The 20,824-nt window shown below is 54.7% G+C and overlaps 1 protein-coding gene across 1 annotated transcript in view; it reads left to right on the top strand.

Moving 5' to 3' along the window:
* Positions 1-10,463: 10,463 nt before the first annotated feature.
* The window catches only part of LOC310880553 (uncharacterized protein), an 11,504-nt gene continuing 1,143 nt past the window's right edge, over positions 10,464-20,824 (top strand). The window contains exon 1 of the mRNA XM_083796600.1: positions 10,464-11,843. Coding sequence (XP_083652726.1) covers positions 11,380-11,843 — 464 coding nt within the window. The 5' untranslated portion in view covers positions 10,464-11,379. The remainder of the gene's footprint in view (positions 11,844-20,824) is intronic.

Raw genomic sequence — 20,824 nt, 5'->3', positions numbered from 1 at the left:
TCTCCCTGTGGGCTAATTGCAGCAGCCTTTGAGTATTTTGGATACCCTTGGTCGGATGTTATCCTCCTGTTACTAGTTCTAGTGTTTTTCTTCCTCCCTAAGGTCAAACAATTTATTAAGAATATCATCCAAGGACCTGCCCCGAGACAAAGTAGTTGTGGGTGGCAAGGTGTGTGGGGGGATATGGGCAGGTACGTGTCACGGTTTTCTCCTCCGATGGTTCTTAACTTCACCCCTGAACAAGTGCAAAATCCAAGAAAACTGGTAGAATGTTTGAAAGACGTACGCCCTGACCTTGGCAATACCAGAGAACTCCATCAGCTTGCTGCACTCTGCTGGGGTCTGGCTTACGCCTATCAAATGTCAATTATCACTGCCCAGCACCCTCAAGGGGATGGGGAGGTTTCTGAATTTGACGACGAGATAACACAGACTGTGACCACCCCAGAGGACCAACCATCTATGGCATCAGTCGCCCCTATAGGCAAGACAAAACAATGGAAACGGAAGTCAGCTCGTTTAGTAAGGGAAGAAGCTCCTCCTAAGGAGGAGGGAGAAGAGAAAAAGGCAGGCAGCTCTAAAGCAGCGTCATCACAACAACATCAGGGAGAAGAGACCGAAACCATAAATGAATCAGAAACCACTTGATCTCTATCCTTAAGCGAGTTGCGAGAAATACGAAAGGATTTCAGTGGTCATCCAGGTGAGCACATCCTCACCTGGCTGCTTCGATGCTGGGACACTGGGGCCAGTAGCCAACAACTAGAAGGCAGTGAAGCCAAGCAGCTGGGATCCCTCTCTAGAGAAAGGTTCATTGATAGAGTAATTGGGAGAGGGGCACAGGTTCTCAGCCTCTGGAGGCGACTCCTGGCAGCTGTGAAAGAAAGGTATCCCCAGAAGGAAGATATTGTATATCAAGTAGGCAAGTGGACCACTGTGGATAAAGGTATCCAGCACCTGTGGGAATCAGCTGTGCTGGAGATGATTTATAGTGATTTGGACAATGCCCAGACACCTAAAGACCCTGATGAAGTCCAGTGCACAGCATCCGTGTGGCAGAAGTTGGTACGGGCTGCACCCTCATCACATGCCAGCACACTGGCAGCAACGGATTGGGAGGAGGGGATGGGGCCAACAGTGGATACTATGTCCAACCAGCTTCATAAATATGAAGAAAATCTCTCTGCCCCAGTACGGGCCTGTATTTCAGCCGTGGAGAGACTGTCCCAATGGTTAGAAGAACACATAAGTTCCTCCTCACCTAGATGGAAGAATCTTTCAGCCATTAAGTGCCAGCATTCTCCGGCTCAAGCAAGGGAGAATCCAGGACGCACACCACGGGGTACCTTGTGGTTTTATTTACGTGACTATGGGGAAGATATGAGGAAGCGGGATGGTGAACCGACATCGGCCCTAGCTGTTCGGGTACATGAACTGCGGAAAGATACAGCAGCAAGAAAAGAGGCCCCTAGGAGGATCGCTGCCCCAGTTTCTGTTGGGCAGTCCCCCAGAGGCAGTAGAAGGGCTAGTATTACTCCTGACCCTGACGAAGAGACCTCTGCTTCACATTTGGAAGAATTAATTGACAGATGCTCCAACCAGGCCTAGTGGGGCCCTGCCTCTGGCCAGGTAGAGGAGAGGGACAACCGGATTTGCTGGACTGTGTGGATTCGATGGCCTGGCACACCAGAACCGCAGAAATATAAAGCTTTAGTGGACACAGGCGCACAGCGTACCCTAATGCTGTCAGGCCACCAAGGGGCAGAACTCATCTCTACCTCTGGTGTGACAGGGGGATCCCAAGAGCTAACTGTGTTGGAAGCTGAAGTGAGTCTAACTGGGAATGAGTGGCAAAAGCACCGTATTGTGACTGGCCCAGAGGCTCCGTGCATCCTCGGCAGAGACTACCTCAAGAGAGGGTACTTCAAGGATTCAAAAGGGTACCAGTGGGCTTTTGACATAGCTGGCTTGAGTACAGAGAAGATTAAGCAGCTGCCTACCCTGCCTGGTCTCTCAGAAGACCCTTCTGCTGTAGGATTGCTGAGGATTGAAGAACAGCAGGTGCCAATTGCGACTACAACTGTGCACCGGCGGCAATATCGCACCAACCGAGACTCCCTGATCCCTATCCATGAGTTAGTTCATCATCTGGAGAGCCAAGGAGTGATCAGCAAGACTCACTCGCCTTTTAATACGGCCAGTGCAAAAGTCTAATGGCGAGTGGAGGCTAACAGTGGACTATCGGGGCCTGAATGAAGTCACGCCACCACTGAGTGCTGCAGTGCCAGACATGCTAGAACTCCAGTATGAACTAGAGTCAAAGGCAGCTAAGTGGTATGCTACAAAAGTGGTATGCTACAATCGATATCGCTAATGCATTTTTCTCCACCCCTCTGGCAGCAGCATGCAGACCACAGTTTGCTTTCACTTGGAGGGGCATTGAGTACACTTGGAATCGACTGCCCCGGGGTGGAAACACAGCCCTGCCATTTGCCATGGACTGATCCAGACGACACTGGAACTGGGGGACGCTCCTGAACACCTGCAGTACATCGATGGTATCATCGTGTGGGGTAACACAGCAGAAGAAGTTTTTGAGAAAGGGAAGAAAATAATTCAAATTCTCCTGAAAGCTGGCTTTGCTGTTAAACAGAATAAGGTCAAGGGACCCGCACAGGAAATCCAGTTCTTGGGGGTAAAATGGCAGGATGGACGTCGCCACATTCCGACGGATGTGATCAACAACATAACGGTTATGTCTCTGCCAAGTAGCAAAAAAGAAACACAAGCTTTCCTAGGCCTTGTGGGATTTTGGAGAATGCATGTGCCAGGCTATAGTCAGCTTGTGAGTCCTCTATATCGAGTGACTCGGAAGAGGATCTATATCGAGTGACTCGAAAGTGGGGCCCCGAGCAACAACAGGCCTTTGAACAACTCACACAAGAAATAGCTCGTGCAGTAGCCCTTGGGCCTGTCCATACCGGACCAGCTGTGCAAAACATACTTCACACTGCAGCTGGGGAGCATGGGCTCACCTGGAGCCTCTGGCAGAAGACCCCAGGAGAAACTCGAGGTTGACCTGTGGGTTTCTGGAGCCGGGGCTATCGAGGATCAGAAGCCAATTACACCCCAACTGAAAAGGAAATATTAACAGCATACGAGGGGATTCGAGCCACTTCAGAAGTTGTTGGTACAGAAGCACAACTCCTCTTGTCCCCACGGCTACCTGTGCTACATTGGATGTTTAAAGGGAATATCCCCACTACACGTCATGCAACCGACGCTACGTGGAGTAAGTGGGTAGCGTTAATTACACGGCGGGCTCGAATGGGGAAACCCAACCGCCCAGGAATCCTGGAAGAGATCATGGACTGGCCGGAGGGCAGGGATTTCGCAGTGCTGACAGAAGAGGTAACCCACGCTGAAGAAGCACCACCGTACAATGAGTTGCCAGAAGACAGAAAGCAGTATGTGTTGTTCACTGACGGATCCTGCCGTGTGGTAGGGGGCCATCGGAAGTGGAAAGCTGCTGTGTGGAGTCCCACACGACAAGTTGTGGAGGCCATGGAAGGGGAAGGTGAGTCGAGTCAGTATGCAGAAATGAAAGCTATACAACTGGCCCTAGAGATTGCTGAAAGAGGAAAATGGCCAGTACTGTATCTCTACACTGACCCATGGATGGTGGCAAATGCTCTGTGGGGGTGGCTGCGGCATTGGAAACAGAACAACTGGCAGCGCAGAGGTAAACCTATCTGGGCTGCTACCCTGTGGCAAGATAGTGCTGCCCGGGTAGAAAAACCTGGCTGTAAAGGTACGTCATGTAGATGCTCACATACCTAAGAATCGTGCCACCGAAGAACATCAGAACAACGAAGAAGTGGATCGAGCTTCGAAAATTGAAGTAGCCCAGGGGAGTACATACCGACAGTCCTTCCGGAAGAATGATAAGAAATTGGGAAAATAATTGGCCTTTTGGAAAGGCCCCTTTTGCGTCTCCTGCACCCAAGCTACTCTGACTACTACCTGTTACTGTTACTAAGAGCACAGTCCAAACGCTTCTTAAACTCTGACAGGCTTTGTGTCACGACTACGTCCTTGGGGAGCCTGTTCCAGTGCGCGACAACCCTCTCGGTGAAGAACCTCTTCCTGATATCCAGCATAAACCTCCCCTGCCACAGCTTGACACCGCTCCCTCGGGTCCTGTCGCTGGTCGCTAAAGGGAAGAGATCGGCGCCTGCCCCTCCGCTCCCCCTCGTGAGGAAGCTGTAGGCCGCGATGAGGTCTCCCCTCAGCCTTTTCTTTTCCAGGCTGAACAGGTCAAGTGACCTCAGCCGTTCCTCGTACGTCTTCCCCTCTAGGCCCTTCACCATCTTCGTTGTCCTTCTCTGGCCACTCTCCAACAGTTTCACATCCTTTTTGGTACTGTGGTGCCCAGAACCGTACACAGTACTCGAGGGGAGGCCGCACCAACACAGAGTAGCGTTGCAGCGCTGTGATCACCCATGTGTGCCACTGGGACGGAGCATGTCCAGAGTGCATTCAGCAGCCTGCTGTTCACTATCCCTTGTGAAAAAGGAGAGAAAAGTAAGCTTCAGGAGTCAGGAGGTAAACTCACACCATTCATTTCAAGTACAAGCAAAAAATTGATAACTACAGGAAAACAACCTTCCAGGTTGCAGATCAGCACGGGGGAAGACAGCTTCAGGAAGCCATTTACCTTCTCACTGTCTTCACTGACGGCCATAGACACCAGCATTATGGAGCGCATCTCCGCAACAGGGGGCTCCTTCCAGTTTGAGCTGCTCTCCAATGCAAGTGGGAGGCTGTACAGTCGTCCCCTCGCGTGAAACTACGTACTCAGGAACGCTGCTCTGCTACTTCCAGATAAAGTTACTTGAAAAGCTGGATGTGAGGACCCAATTTCATTTCCAAGGGAAATAAAAATAAAAATAATAATACCACCACTGCACTTCCTGATGTCCTGCTTGTACCTGGAACGTTCTCTGTAGCTACTACATCTCTTCACTGTGCTGGAGAAGATGCGGGGACAGAGAGGCTCGCAGACACAGCTCATCTAGGCTAACTCACAGCCTCCTTAAGGCTGTATGCCTCGCAGTAGCTTTCCTTGTGCAAAACAATCCCTGGTGCCCCACAAAGCAGCTTGCCTTACTTGTGGGTGCCACGGAGCCCTCAAATACCAGCCTTGCGGTCTCACAAGCAGGATTGTGCTGGGTTGGCCGGTGCAAGAGCAAACGGACTGCCCAGCAGTATCATCATTTCCGAGGAAAGCATTAATCCGAGAACCCGAGAGGCCGTCTGCCCTGGAAGAGGAACTCCCAGAGTCCGATGGGACAAAGACAGGCAACACCACGTCCTCCAGCACCACACGGCTGGAGAAAGGGCACCGCGACATGAGTTTCTGGCGGAGTCCTTCGTTCTGCAGGAAAGGCCCTCCCAAAATCTCGCCTCGGCTCAGGGATTCACTCGCTTTCTGCCCCACCACGCCTCTCTCAGCACGGCCACTGCCACTGGAGGCAGTCGATCTCAAGCGAGGCGAGGGGCGCTCACCCCGCTCCACAGCGGTCCTGCTTGTGCGAGGCGTGTACAGCCCGTACCTGCGACCTTGGACTTCTCCGGCTCAGTGCTCAGCCTGTAGTTCTTCCTTGAGAGAGCAGGCCCAGCACCTCGCGACGTCATTCTTCACAGGCACCGGTGCCAGAGCGGGCATAAGACAGGCAGACGCCTCGACCCAAACCTGCTGGGGAGGATGCTGCCGTTAAACTTGTCCCTTTCTTGCAGGCTCACGAGCGTGGCCTGAGCAACCCGGATAAGCCGAAGCCGAGTCCTTGCGCTAACGGCGAGGCCATATAAGAGCCCAAAGCCGGCTGCCAGCCCTGCTCTCACCTGTCCCACCTCTTGCCAGCCCCGACCTCCTCTCCAGCGCTGCAGTGCTGTGATCACCCACGTGTGCCAGTGGGAAAGAGCGTGTCCAGAGTGCTCGTCCCCGCTGCCATGGGCTCCCCTGCAAAGCAAGCAGCCTGGGGGAAGATGGGCGAGGGGAGCGGGGAGAGGCTGGCTCAGAACTGTATTGGGCTTGGGGGCTGGGGATTAGGGCCAGCACTTGGGGCTAGCGCATGCCTGGTTCTGCAGCATGTTCTGGGCTGGCTGTAGGGATTTGGGGCTGGACGTTGTAATCATGATCGGGTTGTCCTCTGCTCTGGTCCAGGGTGGCTGGAGCCGCTGCTGCTCTTGGGCACTATGGAGCTGTGGGGCATCCCCACTCCTGTCAGTCTGAGGGTGCTGGAGCTGCTGCTCTCGGGTACCAGGGAGCCAAGGAGGGCCCCAGTCCTGCCTGGCTGGCGGTGCTGGGGCTGGTGCTGCCCGACGGTGGGGAGCCTCAGGAGGACCCCGGTGCCGCCTGGCTGCTTGCGCTGTTGGTGCTGCATTCGGCAGCTAGGTAACAAATCGTCTTGTTGCTATTGCTTACATCACCCTCGGGGATTAGATGCCCACATCGGTGGCGAGCAGAACCTGTGCTTGAAACATCTTGGTATCTACCTTATTTTGTCGTACCACTCCCCATTATTCCAAATTGTCAACAGCAGCCTTGCGAAGCCCATGCATGTGATAAGGCCCCGTGGTGCGTTATGATGCCCAAGTTCAACGTGGGTGGGGACGGCAAGGAATTGTAACTGCGTGCAATTGTGGTTGTGCAACAATCACACCTAAGCATGGTTTTCACCTGGATGTGGGAGATGCAAGCTTGTATCGTACTGATTCTGACCTGAAAACTCATGGGCCTGCGCTAATGAATGCGCAGTTAGAAACAGAGGGGTGTTTTAATGGAGTGAAACTTTGGAATCTCACAGGGAAAGTTCATACTACAATTCGTCAAAGACACTTTAATTTCGCGGCTCCTAACTCTACGTGCCATAGTCTACAGGGTGACGGTTGGCTAATAACTGGGACATGTGCAGCCCAAACGACACGTCTGGCTGTGTAGATCGTAACCCCTTTTGGTCAATGTGATTAAGCCAAACGTGCTTACTGGAATTGCGTTGCTTTCCTAATCAATCTAATGGGGGGGAGGGAAGGAAGCAGGGAGACACGGCTTAGTCGTGCGAGTGAGGCTGAAGCCGACGCGCATGTGATCTCTCAGCACAGATGGGATTGGCAGCAAGCTTTATTGTGATGGCGGCTGGGGACTGGAGCCAGGACGTGGGGCTGGAGCACGGCTGCTCCCGTGGCGTTGTTCAGGCCAGCCGTAGGGATTTGGGGCCCGATGTTGTAACCGGGAGCGGCTTCGCATCCGGACTGGCCCGGCGTGGCTGGAGCGGCTGCTGCGTTCAGGCACCGGGGAATCGCTGGAGGACCCCGGTGCCGTTTCGCTTTCAAAGCTGCTGCTGCTGCTGTCCTGAGCACTGGGGGTTGTAGCACGTCTGCTCCCACGCCGTCTTTGGGTCTGCCTCTGGGTATTTGGGGCCTGATGTTGTAACGGGGAGCGGCTTCTTGTCCGGGCCGTCCCCTGCTGGCTGGAGCGTCGTCTCCGCCTAGGCCCTGGGGATCCACTGGGGGACCCCGATGCCGCCCCCCTGGCAGATCTGGTGCTGCTGCTGCTCCCAGCACCGTTTTGTGGTGCGTGGCTGCTCCTGCGTCGTCTTCGGGGCCGGCTCTGGGGATCTGGGGCTGGACGTTCCAGCGGTGAGCAGCTTCTTGTCTGGGGTCGCCCCCGCTGGCCGGCGGGGAGTCTGCCTTCGGGCACCGTGGGGCGATTGGAGGTTCCTGGTGCTGTTTCAGCGTTAGGGCTGTGAGTGCTGCTCTCAGCACTGGTCTCATGGCGTCTTTGGGGCTGGTTAAAGGTGTCTGGTGCCCAAAGTACATGGCGGATCGTCGCCTGGTCTCTCTCCCGCCTTGTACTGTCAGTCACCGGGATACCTTGTAATGGCCATGGTGCTGCCTGGCTGCTGGTGCCCACGCCAGCGCAGCTGTCGCACTCCCAGGTGCCTGTGCTGTTGGTCAAGTTGGAGCAGCGCCGGTGGGTGCCTTCGGCAGCACAGGAGCGGCACAGGAGCAGCTGCCAGGGCCTGGGGAAGCAAAGAGTTGTGGGTGTGAGGACAAAGTGTCTGAGCCAGGGAGTGGCTGGCACATCCCTTGTGCTCTGTCCTGGCTCCCCCAGCATGTGCTGAGGCTGAGGACGTGGGCAGAGCCCCAGATGGCTGCTGAGGCAACTCACCCCTGTCCCTCCGCCTGCTCCCTGCCTTGTGGGTAAAGGCATTCGCTGACATCACAGCGCTGGTGCCTCTCTAGCAGCGATGCAAAGGCGTTGCCGTCCTCCCAGGTTGGTCCTCTGCAAGAGAAGGGAGGGAAATTGTCCAGTCCCTGGCCATACACAGCGCTTGTGCCCTCGTGTCTAGAGAGCAGGGCAGAGGGACACCAACCTGACTGGGATTCGGATCCCCATGATGGACATTTCGGAACGGAACTCCACCTTGTTTCTGCAGATGGGGCACTGGAAGCAGAGAATGCCTGCACTCATAGCTTGTCCCTGCAGCAGAAACACATGCGGTGAGAGGTGAGCGGGCCCTGGTGCTGCTGAGCACCTGCCGTGCGCGCAGGGTGAGGGGAGGGCTCCTACCTGGATGCAGCCCCGGTGGAACCAGGCGTGACTGCAGGCTGGGCACACCATGGTGTGGTAGGACTTGCTGTCCCCCACAGGGTCCATGCAGATGATGCAGATGGTGTCCTGCTCCGGAGCTGCCTGCACTGCCTGCTGAGGGCGGTGCTCCCAGCAGAAGGACCTGGCGGGGAGAGGGAAGGGAAGGGCAAGGTGAGAAGTGCTGGGCCTGCCGCGGTTGTGGCGAGGAGGGCAGAGGAACGTGAAGGAGCCCCAGGCCCATCCAGGCTCTGGCGCTGCCTCCGGCTCTGCCAGGCTGCTGGGAAGCACCAGCGTGGGGTCCTCTCTTGCTTGGCTGCTGCTGGCAGCCCTTACCTGTACTGCCCAAAGAACTGGGTGACGCATTCTCCCTCCGAGGCGCAGGGGAGATGGAAGCTGCGTTCACAGCCTGTCTCCGTGCAGGTGATGGTGGCCCCTCGCTCGCCACAAACGAAGCATTGCTGAAAAGAACACAGCAGCCCCATTAGCACCAGGCTCGATGCCGCCACCGCTGGCCCCACACCCCTGGGCAGGGCAGGGCACAGGGCGCGGGCGCTGCTGGGTCACGCTCTGCAGACCCCCCTGGCGGACAAGGCTCGTCTGCCAGAGCAGCAGTTTGTCCCGGAGCGGGTTGGAAAGGCTGGGATTGCTTCCTTGGGGTCCAGGCTAAGCTCGCGGGAGCATCTCCTGGCCCAAACCTCCCTGTTCCCATCAGGTCCTCACCTTCTGGGATGCCCGCTTGATTGCGCATCGGATGTCGTCAGGACGGTACCCCTCTATGTCTTCGCGCATGCTTCCACGCTGTGAAAGGTTATCCACAAAATACTGTAGAAAAGAGCAGGATCTCGTTAGGGGTCATAGTTGAAGGGACCGTCCCTGGTGGGATGCTGACGGGAACCCTGGGGGAACTCACCAGGCAAAACGTGTGGGCACAGAGTCCATTCCTTTCGTGTCTGGGGCCGCAGATGTTCGGGTCAGCATCTGCCCGGCCACACAGCATGCATGCTGGAGGGGAGAGAGCAAATGGCACAGCCATTGAGCACCTTTGCGGGGCCAGGTGTCCCTGAGGGACTGTCCCCAAGGGCCTGTTCTGTCCCTGCCATGCTGGCTGATGGGCAGGGCCAGAGGCTGTGGAGGGGAAGGAGGCACAGCAGGCACAAGGGTCCCAGCAGGCACCCAAAGCCTGACCTGGGCCCCCCCTGCCAAGGAGCAGAGGGGCCCTGCCCCGGGGTGGTTGGGGAGCCCCTGCCTGCCCCTGCCTCCCCTCTCGGCCACAGGCAGCCCCCCCAGCCCCTCCCCGCCCTCCTGTGGGACGGGATACTTTTCTCTCACCTTGCTCCCTCGAGTCGGGAGCCTTCCGCTTCATTTCAGACATGGTGCACTTGGACAGCGAGCACTTGGAGAGTCACTGCCCCAGCGGTGCTGGGGTTTCTCCTCCACACGCTCCTCTGCTGACCCTGAGGGAGAAGCAGGACAAGGGTGAGTCTGCAGCACGGCCCGAGGTGTGCAACCCCTCCTCCCTCGGCAGCCCCGGGCAGCCCCCTCCTCCCTGCCCTCTCCCCAACTCACCAAATCGCACTGAGGCACGGCCCGAGCCCAGCAGCCTTTTATATGCTCCTCGCCCCCGCGGGTCACCATGGCCAGCCATTGTGACATCACCACCGCACGCCCCCCGTTTGGGCAGGGACGCCCAAAGCTACCTGGCACCCGCTGTGACAGAGCCCCCGCCTCACAGGGGTGGCTGGAGGTGCCACGCTGGGGCCTGGGCCCTCGGCACCCAAGCAAGAGGATGGCCGCTCTTGCAGCCGGCACAGGCTCAAATGCCGGGTCCCGCGACACGCGGCGGAGAGGAAGGATTGCTTCCCTCGGCCTGCTGGCAACGCTCCCCGTGCCACAGGCAGGAGCGGAGATGTCCCTCGGACAGGGCTGCAGCCCTGGAGTGGCGGCGCCTGCACCGCACCTTTGGGCCAGCATTGCCGCCCTGCGGGAGAGCCGCAGGACACCTGGCGTTTGGGTCACAGCTTGCTCCCTCCTCACGTCCTTCTCCTACAGAGTTTCTCGAGAGCAGGGTGAGACCAGAGCTCGTTGTCTCCCCCAGACATCAGCAAGAGACGTTACAAAGCCAGCGGTCTTAATCGTCTTTACTGCAGTTGACAGTCCAGTCTGAGCCCTGACTCCTTTCGCCAACTCTCACCATCAGGGTTCAAAGCCTCCTAATTAGAATCACAGAATCGTAGAATCATTAAGGGTGGAAACGTCCTTCAAGATCATCTGGTCCAACTATCCCCTACTACCAATGTCACCCACTAAACCATGTCCCTAAGCACCATGTGCAACCTTTCCTTGAACACCCCCAGGTGACTCCACTACTTCCCTGGGCAACCCGTTCCAATTCCTGACTATTCTTTCTGAGAAGAAATTGTAGTGGGCTTACTTGGCAAGTTTTGGTAGCAGGGGCCCATAGGGGTGGCCTCTGTGAGAAGAATCCAGAAGCTGCCCCATTTTAGATAAGGGCCCTGCTGCTGTCCAGAGCCAAGCCAATAAGCGACGTTGTTTGCGTCTCTGTGAGAGCATATTTAAGAAAGGGAAAAAACTGCTGCGGAACAGCAGCTGGGAGAGAGAGAGGAGTGAGAAACAGCCTTGCAGACCCCAAGGTCAGTGAAGGAGTGGGAGGAGGTGCTCCAGGCACCACAGCAGAAGTTCCCCTGCGGCCTGTGGTGAGGACCATGGTGAAGCAGGTTGTCCCCCTGCAGCCCACGGAGTACCACGGTGGAGCAGGGTTCCACGCTGCAGCCCGTGGAAGAGGCCACGGTGGAGCAGGTGGACCTGCACTGAAGCAGGCTGCAGCCTGTGGAGGACCCCCGCCAGAGCAGATTGCGGGCCGGAGCCGCAGCCCGTGGAGAGGAGCCCACGCAGGAGCAGGTGACCTGGCAGGAGCTGCCGCCCGTGGGGGACCCAGGTTGGAGCAGTGTGCTCCTGATGGATGGACCCCGTGGTACGGACCCGTATCTGGAGCAGTTCTTGAAGAGCTGCTGCCTGAGGGAAGCCCACGCAGGATCACTTTGGGAACGACTGCATCCCACGTTGGAGCAGGGGAAGAGAGTGACCGAGAAGGAACGGCAGGGACAAAGTGCTACAGACAGACCACAACCGCCATTCCCCCATTCCCCTGCTCCGCTTGGTTAAAGAGGTAGAGGAGGGTGGATGGGGGGAAGGTGTTTTGGGTTTCTTTCTTTTGTTCCTCACTTCTCTAGCTTGTTAGTAATAGGCAATAATTCTTAATGTCTCCCTTCTCTGAGTCTGTTTAGCCTGTCACAATAATTGTTGAGCAATGTCCCCATTCTTATCTCAACCCTTGAGCCCTTTGTATCGTTTTTTCTCCCCCTTTCCTATTCAGGAGGGGGAGTGAGAGAGAGGCTGCGGTGGAACTTGGCTGCCCACCCGAGAAAACCACCGCTAATGTCCAAAGTAAACCTCTGGCGCAACTTGAGGCCATACTTTCTAGTCCTATCACTAGCTGTCTGTGAGAAGAGGCCGACCCCTAGCTCCCCACGACTTCCTTTAAGGTAGATGTGGAGAGCAGTAAAGTCTCCCCTGTGTTTTCCGTGTTAAGATCCCACTTTCGGATCCAAAGCTGACAAAAGAGCAAACGTTAGCTGGGGTGGGTACGGTAAGCCCACAAGCCACCACGACAACACAACCCTTCCCGTCACCCAACCCCCCTCTAACCCCTCATATTTATAGTACTTAAAATGGGGAGGGAGGGGGCTTTCCTCACAAATAAGGCTTTGCACCTTAAAAATGCAGCTCTGCACCTTACAGTGCAACTGGGGGTCCTAAAAATAAGGCATTGCGCCCTGAAAATGACAGGCCTGAAAAGAAGGCTTTGGAGCCTAGAGAGGAAACACGGGGGCTTACTAATGCGGCTTTGAAGACTTAAAATGGGGAGGGAGGGGGAGCGTGGGGAGGCCTGGTCGTCAAGGTGAGGCTTTAGACCTGGACCCTGGGCCTTTGGAGTCTCTGGCTCACGGACTGGACCCTACAGTGATGCTTCGGTCCCTCCAGATGGGTGTTTGGACCCTTAAAGGAGGCTTTGGGCCCTCAAATTGAGGCCTTGTCTCCTAGCGTGAGGATTTGGGACCTGAAGAAGCGGGGTGTTTCCTCACAAATAAGGCTTTGTACCCTAAAAGGCAGCTCTGCACCTCACAGTGCAACTAAGGGGCCCTAAAGATAAGGCATTGCGCCCTGAAAATGACAGCCTGGATCATAAAAGCGAGGGTGTAAGTAATGAGAAGCCAGCTTTGTCTCCAGAGAGCAGTTTCAGGGCCCTGAACAAAAGGGCTTGGTCCCTACAAAGGAGCCCCTGGGCCTGCAAACTGCGGGTTTCGGTGACTGCGTTGGGTCTGTCTAGGACGGAGTCACCTTTCCCTGCAGCAGCCCACACAGTGCTGTGCTCTGCGGTCGTAGCTGGAGCAGCACTGGTATCACTCCAGCGTTGTGTCTATTGCTGCACAGTGCTGGCACAGCATCAGGACTCCCTCCAAGCCCCCAGGAGCCAGCAGGCTGGGGGTGGGCAAGTGATGGGGAGGGGACATCGCCAGGGCAGCTGACCTAAACCAACCAAAGGGATATTCCATAACACCTGATGTCACACTCAGCAATAAAAGGGGGGCTCTCGTGGGGGAGGGGGCTGTCCTCCTGAACAACCGCTACGCGTTTTGAGGCCCTGCTTCCCAGGACGTGGCCGAACATCGCTCGTTGATGGGAAGTAGAGAATAACTTTTTTTTCTTTCTCTCTGTGCTTCCGCGCGGCCTTATTGCTTCTTTTGTTTCTTTTTTCTCCCCATTCCCTTTCCCTTTAATTAAATCGTTCTCATCTCAAACCTCGAGCTCTTTGTGTTGTATTTTCTCCCCCTTCCTCTTTGGGGGAGGGGCGGGTGGAGTGAGAGAGCGGTTGTGGTGGAGCTCGGCTGCCCACCTGAGTAAAACCACCACAGTCCTTTTTGGCACCCAACGTGGGGCTCGAGGGTTGAGATAACAGCAGAATTGATTAAAGTATTTATAACTAACATACTTGCTAGTCACAATGTTCGGTTTGCTGTTAATATTTTTATTGTACTGTATTGTTATTGTATTGTATTGTTAATATTTTTATTGTATTATTACATACAACATAGTCACACTAGTGACTATGACACGAGACACTAGTGTGACTATGTTGTATGTAGTCCGTTCTCTGTTCTCTTTGTTTTTCCTCTATATCCGATCGGAGAACGTGTTGAAATCTGTGTTTGATTTCTTTATCATGCTGTGCTGTTACATGCTGGCCTTCAGTTTCGTCTGGTACTCAGGCCCTGTATTGTTATCATTCTGGTCTCCTGGAGATTATCTTTTTGGATATATTAAGAATTACACCGCCTTCTTTTTCTCCCCTAGTAGTCAATTTGTGAATAATATCGGGGGTGGTGCCTTCTTCTTCTCTCCCTGTGGGCTAATTGCAGCAGCCTTTGAGTATTTTGGATACCCTTGGTCGGATGTTATCCTCCTGTTACTAGTTCTAGTGTTTTTCTTCCTCCCTAAGGTCAAACAATTTATTAAGAATATCATCCAAGGACCTGCCCCGAGACAAAGTAGTTGTGGGTGGCAAGGTGTGTGGGGGGATATGGGCAGGTACGTGTCACGGTTTTCTCCTCCGATGGTTCTTAACTTCACCCCTGAACAAGTGCAAAATCCAAGAAAACTGGTAGAATGTTTGAAAGACGTACGCCCTGACCTTGGCAATACCAGAGAACTCCATCAGCTTGCTGCACTCTGCTGGGGTCTGGCTTATGCCTATCAAATGTCAATTATCACTGCCCAGCACCCTCAAGGGGATGGGGAGGTTTCTGAATTTGACGACGAGATAACACAGACTGTGACCACCCCAGAGGACCAACCATCTATGGCATCAGTCGCCCCTATAGGCAAGACAAAACAATGGAAACGGAAGTCAGCTCGTTTAGTAAGGGAAGAAGCTCCTCCTAAGGAGGAGGGAGAAGAGAAAAAGGCAGGCAGCTCTAAAGCAGCGTCATCACAACAACATCAGGGAGAAGAGACCGAAACCATAAATGAATCAGAAACCACTTGATCTCTATCCTTAAGCGAGTTGCGAGAAATACGAAAGGATTTCAGTGGTCATCCAGGTGAGCACATCCTCACCTGGCTGCTTCGATGCTGGGACACTGGGGCCAGTAGCCAACAACTAGAAGGCAGTGAAGCCAAGCAGCTGGGATCCCTCTCTAGAGAAAGGCTCATTGATAGAGTAATTGGGAGAGGGGCACAGGTTCTCAGCCTCTGGAGGCGACTCCTGGCAGCTGTGAAAGAAAGGTATCCCCAGAAGGAAGATATTGTATATCAAGTAGGCAAGTGGACCACTGTGGATAAAGGTATCCAGCACCTGTGGGAATCAGCTGTGCTGGAGATGATTTATAGTGATTTGGACAATGCCCAGACACCTAAAGACCCTGATGAAGTCCAGTGCACAGCATCCGTGTGGCAGAAGTTGGTACGGGCTGCACCCTCATCACATGCCAGCACACTGGCAGCAACGGATTGGGAGGAGGGGATGGGGCCAACAGTGGATACTATGTCCAACCAGCTTCATAAATATGAAGAAAATCTCTCTGCCCCAGTACGGGCCTGTATTTCAGCCGTGGAGAGACTGTCCCAATGGTTAGAAGAACACATAAGTTCCTCCTCACCTAGATGGAAGAATCTTTCAGCCATTAAGTGCCAGCATTCTCCGGCTCAAGCAAGGGAGAATCCAGGACGCACACCACGGGGTACCTTGTGGTTTTATTTACGTGACTATGGGGAAGATATGAGGAAGCGGGATGGTGAACCGACATCGGCCCTAGCTGTTCGGGTACATGAACTGCGGAAAGATACAGCAGCAAGAAAAGAGGCCCCTAGGAGGATCGCTGCCCCAGTTTCTGTTGGGCAGTCCCCCAGAGGCAGTAGAAGGGCTAGTATTACTCCTGACCCTGACGAAGAGACCTCTGCTTCACATTTGGAAGAATTAATTGACAGATGCTCCAACCAGGCCTAGTGGGGCCCTGCCTCTGGCCAGGTAGAGGAGAGGGACAACCGGATTTACTGGACTGTGTGGATTCGATGGCCTGGCACACCAGAACCGCAGAAATATAAAGCTTTAGTGGACACAGGCGCACAGCGTACCCTAATGCTGTCAGGCCACCAAGGGGCAGAACTCATCTCTACCTCTGGTGTGACAGGGGGATCCCAAGAGCTAACTGTGTTGGAAGCTGAAGTGAGTCTAACTGGGAATGAGTGGCAAAAGCACCGTATTGTGACTGGCCCAGAGGCTCCGTGCATCCTCGGCAGAGACTACCTCAAGAGAGGGTACTTCAAGGATTCAAAAGGGTACCAGTGGGCTTTTGACATAGCTGGCTTGAGTACAGAGAAGATTAAGCAGCTGCCTACCCTGCCTGGTCTCTCAGAAGACCCTTCTGCTGTGGGATTGCTGAGGATTGAAGAACAGCAGGTGCCAATTGCGACTACAACTGTGCACCGGCGGCAATATCGCACCAACCGAGACTCCCTGATCCCTATCCATGAGTTAGTTCATCATCTGGAGAGCCAAGGCTCTGCAGCACCTGCAGTACATCGATGGTATCATCGTGTGGGGTAACACAGCAGAAGAAGTTTTTGAGAAAGGGAAGAAAATAATTCAAATTCTCCTGAAAGCTGGCTTTGCTGTTAAACAGAATAAGGTCAAGGGACCCGCACAGGAAATCCAGTTCTTGGGGGTAAAATGGCAGGATGGACGTCGCCACATTCCGACGGATGTGATCAACAACATAACGGTTATGTCTCTGCCAAGTAGCAAAAAAGAAACACAAGCTTTCCTAGGCCTTGTGGGATTTTGGAGAATGCATGTGCCAGGCTATAGTCAGCTTGTGAGTCCTCTATATCGAGTGACTCGGAAGAGGATCTATATCGAGTGACTCGAAAGTGGGGCCCCGAGCAACAACAGGCCTTTGAACAACTCACACAAGAAATAGCTCGTGCAGTAGCCCTTGGGCCTGTCCATACCGGACCAGCTGTGCAAAACATACTTCACACTGCAGCTGGGGAGCATGGGCTCACCTGGAGCCTCTGGCAGAAGACCCCAGGAGAAACTCGAGGTTGACCTGTGGGTTTCTGGAGCCGGGGCTATCGAGGATCAGAAGCCAATTACACCCCAACTGAAAAGGAAATATTAACAGCATACGAGGGGGTTCGAGCCGCTTCAGAAGTTGTTGGTACAGAAGCACAACTCCTCTTGGCCCCACGGCTACCTGTGCTACATTGGATGTTTAAAGGGAATATCCCCACTACACGTCATGCAACCGACGCTACGTGGAGTAAGTGGGTAGCGTTAATTACACGGCGGGCTCGAATGGGGAAACCCAACCGCCCAGGAATCCTGGAAGAGATCATGGACTGGCCGGAGGGCAGGGATTTCGCAGTGCTGACAGAAGAGGTAACCCACGCTGAAGAAGCACCACCGTACAATGAGTTGCCAGAAGACAGAAAGCAGTATGTGTTGTTCACTGACGGATCCTGCCGTGTGGTAGGGGGCCATCGGAAGTGGAAAGCTGCTGTGTGGAGTCCCACACGACAAGTTGTGGAGGCCATGGAAGGGGAAGGTGAGTCGAGTCAGTATGCAGAAATGAAAGCTATACAACTGGCCCTAGAGATTGCTGAAAGAGGAAAATGGCCAGTACTGTATCTCTACACTGACCCATGGATGGTGGCAAATGCTCTGTGGGGGTGGCTGCGGCAATGGAAACAGAACAACTGGCAGCGCAGAGGTAAACCTATCTGGGCTGCTACCCTGTGGCAAGATAGTGCTGCCCGGGTAGAAAACCTGGCTGTAAAGGTACGTCATGTAGATGCTCACATGCCTAAGAATCGTGCCACCGAAGAACATCAGAACAACGAAGAAGTGGATCGAGCTTCGAAAATTGAAGTAGCCCAGGGGAGTACATACCGACAGTCCTTCCGGAAGAATGATAAGAAATTGGAAAAATAATTGGCCTTTTGGAAAGGCCCCTTTTGCGTCTCCTGCACCCAAGCTACTCTGACTACTACCTGTTACTGTTACTAAGAGCACAGTCCAAACGCTTCTTAAACTCTGACAGGCTTTGTGTCACGACTACGTCCTTGGGGAGCCTGTTCCAGTGCGCGACAACCCTCTCGGTGAAGAACCTCTTCCTGATATCCAGCATAAACCTCCCCTGCCACAGCTTGACACCGCTCCCTCGGGTCCTGTCGCTGGTCGCTAAAGGGAAGAGATCGGCGCCTGCCCCTCCACTCCCCCTCGTGAGGAAGCTGTAGGCCGCGATGAGGTCTTCCCTCAGCCTTTTCTTTTCCAGGCTGAACAGGTCAAGTGACCTCAGCCGCTCCTCGTACGTCTTCCCCTCTAGGCCCTTCACCATCTTCGTTGTCCTTCTCTGGCCACTCTCCAACAGTTTCACATCCTTTTTGGTACTGTGGTGCCCAGAACCGTACACAGTACTCGAGGGGAGGCCGCACCAACACAGAGTAGCGTTGCAGCGCTGTGATCACCCACGTGTGCCACTGGGACGGAGCATGTCCAGAGTGCATTCAGCAGCCTGCTGTTCACTATCCCTTGTGAAAAAGGAGAGAAAAGTAAGCTTCAGGAGTCAGGAGGTAAACTCACACCATTCATTTCAAGTACAAGCAAAAAATTGATAACTACAGGAAAACAACCTTCCAGGTTGCAGATCAGCACGGGGGAAGACAGCTTCAGGAAGCCATTTACCTTCTCACTGTCTTCACTGACGGCCCTAGACACCAGCATTGTGGAGCGCATCTCCGCAACAGGGGGCTCCTTCCAGTTTGAGCTGCTCTCCAATGCAAGTGGGAGGCTGTACAGTCGTCCCCTCGCGTGAAACTACGTACTCAGGAACGCTGCTCTGCTACTTCCAGATAAAGTTACTTGAAAAGCTGGATGTGAGGACCCAATTTCATTTCCAAGGGAAATAAAAATAAAAATAATAATACCACCACTGCACTTCCTGATGTCCTGCTTGTACCTGGAACGTTCTCTGTAGCTACTACATCTCTTCACTGTGCTGGAGAAGATGCGGGGACAGAGAGGCTCGCAGACACAGCTCATCTAGGCTAACTCACAGCCTCCTTAAGGCTGTATGCCTCGCAGTAGCTTTCCTTGTGCAAAACAATCCCTGGTGCCCCACAAAGCAGCTTGCCTTACTTGTGGGTGCCACGGAGCCCTCAAATACCAGCCTCGCGGTCTCACAAGCAGGATTGTGCCGGGTTGGCCGGTGCAAGAGCAAACGGACTGCCCAGCAGTATCATCATTTCCGAGGAAAGCATTAATCCGAGAACCCGAGAGGCCGTCTGCCCTGGAAGAGGAACTCCCAGAGTCCGATGGGACAAAGACAGGCAACACCACGTCCTCCAGCACCACACGGCTGGAGAAAGGGCACCGCGACATGAGTTTCTGGCGGAGTCCTTCGTTCTGCAGGAAAGGCCCTCCCAAAATCTCGCCTCGGCTCAGGGATTCACTCGCTTTCTGCCCCACCACGCCTCTCTCAGCACGGCCACTGCCACTGGAGGCAGTCGATCTCAAGCGAGGCGAGGGGCGCTCACCCCGCTCCACAGCGGTCCTGCTTGTGCGAGGCGTGTACAGCCCGTACCTGCGACCTTGGACTTCTCCGGCTCAGTGCTCAGCCTGTAGTTCTTCCTTGAGAGAGCAGGCCCAGCACCTCGCGACGTCATTCTTCACAGGCACCGGTGCCAGAGCGGGCATAAGACAGGCAGACGCCTCGACCCAAACCTGCTGGGGAGGATGCTGCCGTTAAACTTGTCCCTTTCTTGCAGGCTCACGAGCGTGGCCTGAGCAACCCGGATAAGCCGAAGCCGAGTCCTTGCGCTAACGGCAAGGCCATACAAGAGCCCAAAGCCGGCTGCCAGCCCTGCTCTCACCTGTCCCACCTCTTGCCAGCCCCGACCTCCTCTCCAGCGCTGCAGTGCTGTGATCACCCACGTGTGCCAGTGGGAAAGAGCGTGTCCAGAGTGCTCGTCCCCGCTGCCATGGGCTCCCCTGCAAAGCAAGCAGCCTGGGGGAAGATGGGCGAGGGGAGCGGGGAGAGGCTGGCTCAGAACTGTATTGGGCTTGGGGGCTGGGGATTAGGGCCAGCACTTGGGGCTAGCGCATGCCTGGTTCTGCAGCGTGTTCTGGGCTGGCTGTAGGGATTTGGGGCTGGACGTTGTAATCATGATCGGGTTGTCCTCTGCTCTGGTCCAGGGTGGCTGGAGCCGCTGCTGCTCTTGGGCACTATGGAGCTGTGGGGCATCCCCACTCCTGTCAGTCTGAGGGTGCTGGAGCTGCTGCTCTCGGGTACCAGGGAGCCAAGGAGGGCCCCAGTCCTGCCTGGCTGGCGGTGCTGGGGCTGGTGCTGCCCGACGGTGGGGAGCCTCAGGAGGACCCCGGTGCCGCCTGGCTGCTTGCGCTGTTGGTGCTGCATTCGGCAGCTAGGTAACAAATCGTCTTGTTGCTATTGCTTACATCACCCTCGGGGATTAGATGCCCACATCGGTGGCGAGCAGAACCTGTGCTTGAAACATCTTGGTATCTACCTTATTTTGTCGTACCACTCCCCATTATTCCAAATTGTCAACAGCAGCCTTGCGAAGCCCATGCATGTGATAAGGCCCCGTGGTGCGTTATGATGCCCAAGTTCAACGTGGGTGGGGACGGCAAGGAATTGTAACTGCGTGCAATTGTGGTTGTGCAACAATCACACCTAAGCATGGTTTTCACCTGGATGTGGGAGATGCAAGCTTGTATCGTACTGATTCTGACCTGAAAACTCATGGGCCTGCGCTAATGAATGCGCAGTTAGAAACAGAGGGGTGTTTTAATGGAGTGAAACTTTGGAATCTCACAGGGAAAGTTCATACTACAATTCGTCAAAGACACTTTAATTTCGCGGCTCCTAACTCTACGTGCCATAGTCTACAGGGTGACGGTTGGCTAATAACTGGGACATGTGCAGCCCAAACGACACGTCTGGCTGTGTAGATCGTAACCCCTTTTGGTCAATGTGATTAAGCCAAACGTGCTTACTGGAATTGCGTTGC

The sequence above is a fragment of the Anser anser genome (genome assembly GCF_964211835.1).
Source record: "Anser anser genome assembly, chromosome: 12".
Classification (NCBI taxonomy): domain Eukaryota; kingdom Metazoa; phylum Chordata; class Aves; order Anseriformes; family Anatidae; genus Anser; species Anser anser.
Note: the sequence above shows the minus strand (reverse complement) of the source record. Positions and strands in the feature narration are given on the sequence as shown.